At 42.3% G+C, this 11,916-nt stretch overlaps 1 protein-coding gene and 1 non-coding gene across 3 annotated transcripts; both read right to left on the bottom strand.

Moving 5' to 3' along the window:
* Nucleotides 1-249: 249 nt before the first annotated feature.
* On the bottom strand, nucleotides 250-322 carry TRNAA-AGC (transfer RNA alanine (anticodon AGC)). Its single transcript has one exon. It is a non-coding gene; the product is annotated as a tRNA-Ala (tRNA).
* Nucleotides 323-1,720: 1,398 nt separating this feature from the next.
* On the bottom strand, nucleotides 1,721-9,637 carry LOC148035500 (downstream neighbor of Son). Of its 2 annotated transcripts, none has more exons than XM_087677459.1 (15): nucleotides 8,985-9,637; nucleotides 8,575-8,903; nucleotides 8,428-8,486; nucleotides 8,201-8,336; nucleotides 8,019-8,113; nucleotides 7,739-7,922; nucleotides 7,393-7,583; nucleotides 5,368-5,600; nucleotides 5,148-5,243; nucleotides 4,935-5,056; nucleotides 4,640-4,741; nucleotides 4,441-4,550; nucleotides 4,248-4,335; nucleotides 3,948-4,147; nucleotides 1,721-2,463 (listed from the first exon to the last, which is right to left on the bottom strand). In XM_087677459.1, exons 2-15 carry the CDS (start codon nucleotides 8,674-8,676, stop codon nucleotides 2,256-2,258), a joined length of 1,926 nt encoding a protein of 641 aa, XP_087533585.1. In that variant the 5' UTR covers nucleotides 8,677-8,903; nucleotides 8,985-9,637; the 3' UTR covers nucleotides 1,721-2,255. The 2 variants fall into 2 exon arrangements, with proteins under 2 accessions (XP_087533585.1, XP_087533583.1); XM_087677457.1 differs by having other exon boundaries at nucleotides 7,739-7,925.
* Nucleotides 9,638-11,916: the final 2,279 nt, after the last annotated feature.

The following is an 11,916-nucleotide window of genomic DNA, read 5'->3' on the forward strand; positions in this document are numbered from 1 at the left end:
CTACTTTTGTAGCTAACTCTGGATATTGGACTTTGCTATGGCTACTACGGCTGTGCCCCCTGCCACCGGACATCTGTGACATGTTTAAAATCCCCGTGTTCCTCCTCGAAGCCTCCTTCCTCTTGAAGTCTCGCCAGAGTTCTTTTCCTTTCACCAATCGCCAAGGCGCCAAAAATGACGATTGGTTAGCAACAAAAGCTCTGTCTGAAACAGCGTTTAAAGCTAACGGGCTAAAACGTGCATGGAGATTGGAGATGCGGGGTATCGATCCCCGTACCTCTCGCATGCTAAGCGAGCGCTCTACCATCTGAGCTACATCCCCGGATGAAAAAAAAGGATGCTCTCTACTTTTATATTTAAATTAAATTATGTCCTTTTGATTCCGATAATTACTTCCACATCTCGTGTGCGGTTGCAAACACAAACCAGCATTGTGGTGTGGGCTGGTGGGCTGACGCCATTCACGCGATGTGACTGCTTTGAATTTACCTTTTGACAAAGAGTACGAACCTTCCATGAACTTCGGAGGTTTGTAAAACTTGGGTTTCCAAATTTGGGATATACATAGTATCATTTATCAGCATTTACGAGAGTACCCTAACTTTTGATCATTTATTTAGGAACATCTTTACTATTAGTTAAGGAGAGGTGGAGCCGGGTGCCACATGACAGCCCCCCACCTCCCCCACAAGAAAAAAGAAAATGCAGGGGAGGGTGTCAGGCGTGAAAACACCCCCCTGCAAAAATCGCGCTTGCCATGGCACTGAGTCTAGGCACAGAGCGCCTAGTATTATTGCTTGTGAACCTTTCCACATTGATCTGTGAGCATTTGGCACTTGGGTTCACAATTGTAAGTTTGTGGTTTCAACCGTTCACGTCTCGCAGGGCGAGTTTACTACAACAAGTTGTTCTGAACTGGGACTATATAAACACCTCCTCGTTCGCTGGGACCAGTTTCGATAGCTAGAAAAATGGTCATGCTTTTACTAGATGCGATTCTCTTTGCTGTCAGTGGCTGAAGCTCCTTGTCAAAGCTTCACCACAACCATCGCCTCCCCAACACCCTCAGCATATGCAATTGTAACTTGAATACTCTCGCCTTTATTCCCTCATCGTGAGAGCCAGCATCTACTAATCCAACATCCTAACCATCAGTGTTCTCAACACCCTTGGCATCTACAGGGCGCAGTCTGTATGCTGCAGCACGTTTTTATCCCCATATCACAAGTAATACTTTTCGTGATAGCCACATTTCATTTCAAGGTGACAAATGGCCAGAAGGTGTAGCCTCGCTTGCAAGTCGTTTGATGGGAATGACCATTGTTAGAGATTCCACTTCATCGTCCTTTAACCAATAGCAAATAGAAAGGTTCTTGGAAATGCCAAACAGCGCAATACACAGGTCAATGGTGGAACATGCACTATTATGCAATGTCAATATATAAGAGTCGCGACTCGCAGGCCCGGGCGGGCGGGCGGAAAGAGAGAGAGAGAGAGAGAGAGAGAGTGTGTGTGTGTGTGTGTGTGTGTGTGTGTGCGTGCGCGCTGCAGTGGGAAACTCGTGCATGTTAAGGCCAATCAGACCATTTCCTTAACTCAACACTTAACAAGGAATCTCTCTCGGATGACACTTAGGGAAAGTGTGATATTTTACTTTAATGAACCACTGCTTGTAGCATATTCAAATTTATCTGAGGGCTCAATAAATGTGGAATTTCACCAACTTTTAGGACAACTTTAACTCTTGCAGCATCTTGCAATTATGCTTGGGATCGAATCGGTAAAGATCATTTTAATATAGATATTAGCCAGGTTCCCAATCCCTGTTACAATGCAGACAATGAGCATGATAAGAAGGTTAACCAAGCATGAACCAATGCTCTTCAAAACAATAATCAGGTGTATGCGGTTATCTCAATAACCGTTTCCCAGACAAATAAGGATTCCCTGTGATAATGCTCGAAGGGTGAGCAGCTTTGTTGGAAGATTCAACAAGATTAGTCTAGCTGTAGACACCATTGTGATATACGACCCTTCAGAAAACTTTTTATGCCCTTCAACCAATGGCCGAGAATTCAAGGCATTTTTCCTGTTATCTGGTCGTCTGGATACCAAGGCATCTTTCCTGTTATCTGGTCATCTGGATACCATGGAAGTAAACTTTTTTTTCCTGGAAGGATGAAAATCAGAATCCCTCGGGCCTGCAGACTTGTTAAATGATTTTTGGGCTTGCCCATCATGATAGGATGTCAGTCTCAGATTGTAGACACTGTTGCAATATATGACCCTTCAGAGAACTTTACATGCTTAATGTAGCCCCCCTGCATATCAGCAGCATCTGTAAAAGTCTTCAGCTCTCTTGTCAGATACGTTTCAGCAGGCAAATCCAGCTGAACATCAGAGTCTGTGGCTTCAAAGTTGAGGGCTATGTTGAGATTGGATGAAAGTGGATCAGCAGACAAGCTGTTGAAATTCGCATTTATGATCAGTCACAGTCTCTCTCTCTCTCTCTCTCTCTCTCTCTCTCTCGTAGCACAAAAAACGCTGGCCACATGCAACCTTGCCAAGGATCAGATCTTAATAAGGGATCTTGGACTTCTGTATGGCCATCTTTATAAGTGTATATACATCTCTTCATGATATTAGAATAATAGCTAAGGTTAAAAGATGCTCAGAAAGATGGCAGTGCGTATGCTGCCTCACCTTTCTTCGCTGTGTATCCATCTTATGCTACAGCTAGTCCGCTGAGCAGTCAAGAAAAAGATCATCAAGTTTGACAAAAGTCCAATCCCACAAAGACCCAAAGTCCTGGAACTGGGGAAGCAGTGTATGCAGCCTAATATTCTCCTCGAACCAGCCTGTACCTTTTGGGATAAGAAGTAATACCAAAGAACTGATACAAATAACTATCAAGGAGAATGGTCCTATCTTCTACTCTCTTGAAGTCAGGCCTTTCTTCCCACCCACAATCAAGGCAACATCAACTTCTAAACAGCAAGCATCACACCCCTCACAGTTGCTGGCACATAAGCTTTCAAATCCTCCATGTGGGTATTGAAAAGTACTGGCAGAGGATCTCAAGCCAAGCTCTTTCTGCTAGAAGATTACAACAAAAAACCTTCAGTGTCCAGTAAAAGGTTAAGATCCAAAGTTGTCCACTGCTTTACCATCAAGTCTACTGTTACATTTCTAGGTTGCATTGAGCAAACAGAACACGTCTATTGAGCTAAACAGAAAAGTGCAATAATCCATACACCACTCTAGGAAGCACATTAAGTAGAATATTGTAGAATCCAACTTACATGAGCTTTCGCAAAATCAAGAAGCAGAACAGTAAGGCCCTGTCCTAGAGTAGGATAACTTGAAGCTTTCCAAAATGTGAACATATTGTCCAATATACTCATCTCTTAGACAAAACTGATCTGAATGGAGCCTGTAATGTCTAAGATCTAAATTGAGTCTCCCTTTGATCATCTTGGCTAGGATTCTATGACCAATTCCTACGAGGTTATAGGTCTGGACTCTCAGTCCTATGTTTCATTTGACTTTCAAGATTAGGTGGATCAACATCTCAATCAATCTCTCGACTATCTTACATCCATGGTCTTTTGAAATGCCAGCAACAAACTCATATATATCATACTCCAGATTTTCGAATGTCGACAAACGTCTGCCTAGCATATCATATGGGTCTGAAAATAGCTATGATCTTTGACCTGCTCTAGATATACCTTTGAAGGGGACTTTGCTGTCCCCTTAGCCTAAGCTAGAACTGCAACTATTACCTGCAATCTCTCCTACTTGGAAACATGTTGCACATGAATGATGCATGAAGCAAGCAGCTTTATAGACTCCTAAAGCCCACAGTACAGCTTTGCAGCAAGAAAGTCATTAAGGCGGCAATCTGAAGGAATTATAAATCGAGCAACATAACAGAATCCGCATACCTCGCGTCAAAACCTTCTGGCTGGAATTGTTGAATTGCTGTAAAGACTCTCCATACAATCCAAGGGGGTAAAGTGCTCCCCTTGAGTTCAAGAGAGAAACCCAAACTCATCAAAGATTCGTTTTCTTGCAAATGAGCTATTTCACTCTGTTCTTTATTCTGGAAAATCTCTGTAGGCCGTTGCAGTTGTTTGCAAACCACCTACAATGAAACCCACATCATGTCATTCAATCAGCACCAGCACGTACAATGACAATGGTTGAATGCCATCAAAAGGGTAATATAACTCCATCTCAAATACCTCAGGCGTAACAAGAGCAGCATTCTGAAAAGAAACTGGTGAATAAAGCATGGGTACATCTGCCCCTGTTGTAGAGCTCATCAAGAACCTGTACAGCACAAAAGTTATCAACAACACTTTGAAGTCCGTATACATTGAATGGACTAGATAACAGTTCAGACACAGACAAACATTATAATCACCAGCCATCAACCTGTGATTCAAAAGGAAGTCATACAATCCATGTACACTCTTGTGTCCCCTGAATGCTAGGACAGACTGGGGGCTGTTATCAACTGCAATCATAGAATCAACCAGTCTTGTCTGGTCCAATAGGAGCACAGGGCATTAGCCACCACAGAGAAGATATTTCACCTGCGAATCTCCAGCTTTCAAATGTGAACAGAATCTACCTGTCCTGGATGACTTTTTTCAAAATCTGACAGTTCTTGAATCTCCTCGACCGTCATTGTGTCCAGTTCAAGTGGGCATGATGGCATTGAAAATGAAATATCCTACAAAAAAAATGATAGTTCCCATATAAATGCTGATGTTCTTATGCAAGATTGATAAAATAACTTGATTGTATAATGGCACTTGAAGCATAGATGTGTATCCATTACCAGCTCTTGAAGGAGGCAATTTGACAATGTGATTTTATTAAACAAATTTCATTTTGGAAACAAAAGATATGTATTCACAACTGACTTGTTCTTGAAGGAGGCCACGAAGACCACGAGTGGAGCGTGTGATGTATGCGCTGCACATCTTTTTGTCAACTTTATTGAAGCAACCCCCTATGAACATGGCAAGGAACTGCTGGCTGGACACTGCCAATAAGTGTGGTCAAACTATAATGATTGGGAATAGCATAATGCACAAAAATTACAGGTCAATCGCACATTTCGGGTCTAAACTCACCATAAAATAGGTCACACTGTCTGTTTCTAAACATGTAGTAGAGAGAGCGGAAAGAATCCTCCCAATGCTGTTGCCTTCTAAACAAAAAGTCTCTCTCTGCACATAAACCAAATGTATGGAATTCGATCACCTCAAATTTGCTTTAAGGCTAGTTACGGAAATTGCAGCTCATTGACCAGTACAAGTTGGACAAAGCTCAGGAGCCCCCATAAAATTTTACCAGAAGTGCCTCCATGAGCAGCAGATGTTGCTAATGCAGATAGTACCGAAGATGGAAGTACAGCCTGTGGGTGAACCCACGAATGCAAGGCTCTTGCAAAAAAAGAGTCCACTGAACTGGACCCAACTGCTGTGTGCAACTTCTTTTGCAGATCCCCAGATTCCTCCATATTCAATGCATGGAGAAAGTTCTGCAATCCAGCAAACTGATCCATGTGGCTAATTCTTTGACACCTGTTATGACCATGTATTTCTATTAAGCAGTGGTACAGTAGACATATTATCAATAGGCACTGCTAGCAAACAATGTTGAGATCTTTCCTGAACTGTTCACAGACTACTTTCAATCATACAAATGTGTCCTCTATATCAGAAGTCGACAAACAAAAAGGCATTAAAAAGTTTTGGTAAAGATTTTGAACTGTCTGCACACTAATTTCAGCAATAAGAAAGTGTCTTCTGAACCAAGAATAGGCAAGAAATGAAGACACTCAAAAATGCTCTTGAAACAGGTTGATCACATATATGAGCCCTGATTCAGGATGATGTTATTTCATGGGATAGATAAGCCTGTCAAACTTCCCTATACATATATATAGAGTACCTCACATCCGGTCAAACATCCACAGCATTAAGTTTTTCTTCCAAACAGTGGCCTTTGTATTTCTTTATCAGTGAAAGTATCTTCAGTATTTTTGGAAAACTGCGACAATGAAAAAACCCATGGCAGTCTGCATCAGTTGGGTCTAGCTAGAGACAACCGTAGAGGAGTGTCTCATGAAAAGTTCGGAGGCTACAAGTACATCTCTAACTATAAGTTATAACATGTAAATAATGCAGTTACCAGCTCAGGACATGAGCCACTGAGAAGAAAGCATGAGCTCCAATCATTGCCTTAAAAGTGCTCAAAGAAAAAAATATCCCAAGTATAACCAATGGTAAGGAGAGCCTTACAAGATCTAAGAAAGATGCTGCAGCACTATCTCTGTATCAACAACCCTCATCCACATCATAGTAAGGTTATGATGGTGATTCAGAGGAGAGGATATGTGACAACTGCAAGCTACCCATAAATCAAAGGGGATGTGGAGTCCTCATGGGGAAGGTACAGTTCAGAGGATAGCATAGGGCAACTGCAATATGCCCAATAAGTCAAAGTGGCTACATGGAGTCCTTATGGAAAAGGAGCCACTGCCAACACCACAAGAACCACAAATATGACCTAAACTCAGCCCCAAGAAAAGGCAAGTGGCATTAACAATCATGAGTGTTTCTTCACAAGTTTTTCTTGTAGCACTAAGAAAATTCGAGCAAGACCAAAGGTAGATTGAATTCAGCATCTCAAGACCTAATTCTAGCCTCCAAAACTAGAAAGCTCTTAACCAAAAGCCAATAAAGCTTTCAACATCGGAAGTTCCAAGTTCTACCCAACTTCAATATATCTAAAGCTGTTACAACCAGACTTGATGGCAGTAGTTAACAATTATGAGGTTTCCATAGAGGTTCTGTAACCAACCAAGCATGTTTCAACATAGAGACTCAATACTTGATGACTCTCAAAAGTAATAAGGTCCCACACACAAAATTGAAAGAGTATTATAATGGCTGTTACACACTGACAAAGAACATGTCATTGGGTGTTTGAAGCAGCAATTTGTGCACTCACACACTTCAACTGAGACAAATAGAGAAAAAGAGGGTACAAGAGAGAATAAGGAAGCGAAACCACCACAATAAATTGCAAAAGCAAATCAACTCAAAACACATTATGGCTGCATACAAAGCATCGGTCTTTCATAAATACACACACTGAAGGAAGGACAAACATGAAATTTACACACTAGAAGCCAGGTTGTCAAAAACACAGCAGTCATTACGTAATAATGTACACAGACTTACAGGTCAAAACACAAGAATGAATAATGATACTCTACATAGTAACTTTCTTTTCAACTTCCAACAGATACTTTATCTTCTGAAGCAGATGCAGCCATGAACAGTCAAAAGAGATATTATTTAACATCACCTCTCGAACGAAACTGATGATGTGAATCGTATGCTTGTCTTCAGGCTTAGATCCAGTGGAAACTTTTCTGTTTTAATACAAAAGGATGAGGGCTTGACTTGAATGTTGCCTTTGGGGGCAGGCGCTAGACTTGACAGAGGCCCAAATGTAACAGAAGGTTTTGGAGCAGCCATCCCTTTGAAAGCCTTGACCTGCAACACTTCATGTATGGCATGATCATGAACATTGGCCAAACTGTAAAGATTAAAGTATACAAATTATCTGAGCCTTGCCTGAATTCCCCAATTGCAATAGACATATTTGTGAGCAGTTTTGACAAGAAGACTTTGGTAAATATATGACCTACCATATCCAAACTAGGTCCAGGGCCCGTCTCCTGCAATGCAGAAGAAATCTGTGTGACATCTTTGAAGGTGTTAAAAGAAGCAGAATCAGCAATTTGGATGTTGACTCCATTCTCTACTTTTAAGCTAGAAGGGGTGGCACCTCCATTCTCAGATTCCAAGGCATCATTGACCTCTGTTCTCTTCCTGCTGACAAGACATATCATTCTTACTGGAACAGTCAAATAATGAAACAGAAAAGAGAAACAGAATCAACTTCAACACTTCAGAGTTCAGACTTACCATTGAAGATTCACTAAAGGCTTCATGCAGACCTCGGTAGCAGCACGCACACCCACATCAGCCAATTCACACTTTTGAGGGAAAAGAGGTACATCCTAGAAAGTCACAACACAAATATCCTATTAAGTTATATAGTTATCAATTTAACAATTTACCGATTCAGTGAGTTTCAGCAGTCAGACCTTCTGCTTGTCTTTGGTGAAGAGCTTTGATCTATCACCAGGTTTAGTAGCAGCATAAACATCAGCAACTCGGGTATCAATAAAACGTGGATGCTTTGGAGCATCATTCTTCCGAGCATTTGACAAGTTCTGAGACCTAAACGCACACCCAACAGGAATAAGCATTAAGAAGCCTTAGAGACAAAAGTAGAAGAGCAGTTAAAATGTTTAAAGCAGGGAATGCATACTTCTCAACCAGGTCTATAGCCGGGTCCTGACTTGTTCGAAGGCGTTTCAGTTGCTCCACCTGCAAAGTCCCAGGTAAAAAGTAATCATTTCATGTCTAAATACAATTCAGAACCCATGAATTGCCATGCTAGTGGACAGAAGCTCACCCGAAGTTCAGAAGGTGTTTTACGTTTTCCCGCCATACCAGTAAGAACCATGCTGTTCCCATGCGGAGGTTGTGGGACTGTACAGACAGCAGCTTCAGCCATAGCATTTGACCAACCAGCAATCAGAATTCTGTCAGAATCCAGCACTGGTGAGGATCCTTGGCCAATACAATGTCCGAATTGGAGTAGTAAATGTCCCTGTTTGCCGATGACAATGCAACATGGGGAGAACCATTCCTAAAGATTATATCCGTAAATCCATCTTCCTTTCCGTACAGCACTGCATCAAACACCTTCACAAGTTTTGTCCTCCACCAGCGCACACAAGCCTGAATAACCGAGAAATCAATGCAGATCTCTCGTGACCCAAACGCTTGGCAGAGGGAACATATATCAAGAATTGGCCCTACCTGTTTGGAAGCATTCATGCATGAAAATACTTGGCCGTGTCGCAAGAAGACACATAAGCCCCAATTCTGTCAGAATAGGCTGGATCTGCTCAAATTTAGGGGAATGCTGTTCTCCACGAGTGCAGATTCTGCAGAAAATCCTGAATAACCGGGCAATCAAAGTAGCATCCCTTGTGATGTGACTGGGCACGATGGAGCAAATATGGAGGACCAAATCCTATGTGCTCAGGGTTTATCTGGAAGCTCAGCCGTGTCAGAAGAAGACACGGAAGCCCTGATTCTGTCAGAATAATTCAGAATTCTTGCAATCGAGGCAAATCCACGATGGGGCTGCGACCCAGGGATCAAAGACGAGACGTTCTCTTGCGGGAGGCACTGTAAGAGCATCGAAGATGATAACGCAAGGCCGGGTTCCTACCAGCTGCCAGAGAAGAGCCGTTGAGAGCGTCAAGGGCTCGAGCTATGCTTAAGGGGCGCCTGCGCGAAGGCTGCTGGCGGACGATCATGGATCATTGTGAGACCGGGGGACGAGAACTCCGCTGATGACAGGCAGGAACCCTAATCCTGTCGTATCGCTGGCGTATTCCTGTACAAGAAGGAGCAGCAATGGGGTTTCTTTTCAAACACATTCGATGTCCCGCCCTCTTTGCTGTTTGAATTTCCAATGCACCTCCCAGTCAGGTTTAGATAATGGGATTTTGTATCTCCAAGTTTTTCTTGAATATTCCAATAGTGTCTATTTTCATTTCCTATGCTTGAAAATAATTGTTCTACTTTTTTTAAAAAATTCAAAGTACAAGTAATCTAAAAAACATTCACAATGAACTAAAGGTAACAAATTCCGACGTCCGCTAATGGATATAGGAGTCTAAGGCATTGTATCAATGAAATGTACATTGCAAAATATAAAACCAAAACCCTAAAGGTTGCTTGCTCAAAATTTGAGATGCAATGGCCTTGACATTTCACTATAGTTTTGGTTAAGATTTAGCTTAGAACTTTGTGAGAATATAGCAATAACACAAAAACACATGAACATGCTATATCAAGTAGCATGTTGAAGGATGATGGTTACACACCTAGCAGCAAAGGGAGTGATAGGAGGACTGAGACACATAGTGGATCTTTAATAGCCATTAAGTGCCGTGGAGATTCTCCCACCATGCAACCTACCTCCTCCAAGAGGCATCACAAGGGGTTGGAATGGGATGGTGTACTAGCCAAGGTGGGCATGAATGGAGAAGCTATGGAGGTCAATTTCCAAGCAGCGCTCGTCAAGGACAATGTGGATATGGAAGCAATTGAGGAGGAGGTTAGATGTGAGATCAAAGACGTCTTTGACATGCAAAAGAAACAGACCCACAAATATCAAAAATTCCTATGAGCACTGATCACCTTCTCCCTCCAATGAACCAAATACAAATATGTTGATTTCAGTGTTGTTAGCCTTTTTTTTCTCTTCATATGGGGTGCATCTGGTTTGAAGATGAGTCCACATGAACCCCCTAGTAGTTTTGCTTTGTGGGCAGGGACTTCTTCTTTGCCCTCATGGGATCCAAGCAAGAGCTAGATTGGATTCTAGGCTCTACAGTTGGATATCAAGGGAACTTCATCCATGACTTGCCCTACTCTCCATGCTTCTGCCCAATGGATACTCTAGCACATGAGTGCCCCATCTAGGTCTCCTTTTCAAGCCTCCCCAATTGATTCGACAATGAGATCCCCATCTTGGCGAAAGCCCTCAATTGGGTCCTCTACCTATCAGTGCCCTCACATGGAATCCTGTGATTTGAGAAGCGTGCATGCATCCTCTAGGAAGGAGCGCCGCAAGGGGATCCCCGAGTTCCAAGAGCTCTTTGACCCACATGGGATCCCCCGAGAAGCATGCATGCATCCTCTTGGAGCCAAACTCTTCTATCACATCTCTTGCTAAGTTATCTCTTTTTTTCCTAGAATGTGAGAGGTATCCACTCCCATGGCAGAAAATTGGCCTACACGGCCATCATAAGGAGAAGGAAACCTTTCAGGATACAAAGGGGTGTCACCCACAAGGATAATTTCTCAATTGCTTGAGCCTTCACTTCACATCTATATTGGCCATAGCAAGACTCCCCCCCCCCCCCCCCCCTCCGCCTGCATGATACCCAAATGGCTATGGTGAAGACTTGGTGAAGCTCTTATGTCCATGCATGTACAACATCGACGTGACCATTGCCTAACTCATAGCCCACCTATATCTCAATGGATGAGCTAGAATTTGTAGTTTGGAAGATGAAAATGGGTAAATCTCCAAGCCCGAATGGCCTCTTGATGGATTCTATCAACACATATGGAAAACTTGCAAGTAGGATGCCAACCAGTTTAGAAGAATTGGTACCCTCCTCCCAACAATTATCAATCACAAGATAATTGAATTATCCCCAAGTCACATGACAAAAGCACCATTAATCAATGGTTGCCCCTCACAATTCTCAACACCTCTTATAAGATTGTAGCAAAAGCACTAGCTCTCACAATTAAATTCCTGCTCCTTAGAACTACACCATGATCAATACAACTTCCTCCACAATTGGCATATTCATGATGATATATGGACAAGTCATATGACTAGGTGAGATAGGACTTCATCCTGGCTACCCTCAAACAGAAGGTGATCTTCTACAAAACGATCAATGGCTTATTTTCAAATGCCTTGATGGCTATCAACATTAATGATAAGATGCCAAATGAATTCTCTCTAAATAGGTCCATATGTTAGGGCTACCCAATTGCCCCCCTTCTCTTTGTGGTTATTATTGACCCACTATTGATAATGATAGAATATAAGATACAAGCATGTCTTCTCAAAGGGCTTCCCCTCCCTAATGGGAAGTAGTTCTACTACCAACTATTGGCAGATTACAACTTCAACATCCTTGAAGCTTTGATTCTC

This window comes from Lygodium microphyllum, chromosome 5 (assembly GCF_053477565.2).
Source record: "Lygodium microphyllum isolate KBCC chromosome 5, Lygodium_microphyllum_v1.1.10, whole genome shotgun sequence".
Lineage (NCBI taxonomy): Eukaryota > Viridiplantae > Streptophyta > Polypodiopsida > Schizaeales > Lygodiaceae > Lygodium > Lygodium microphyllum.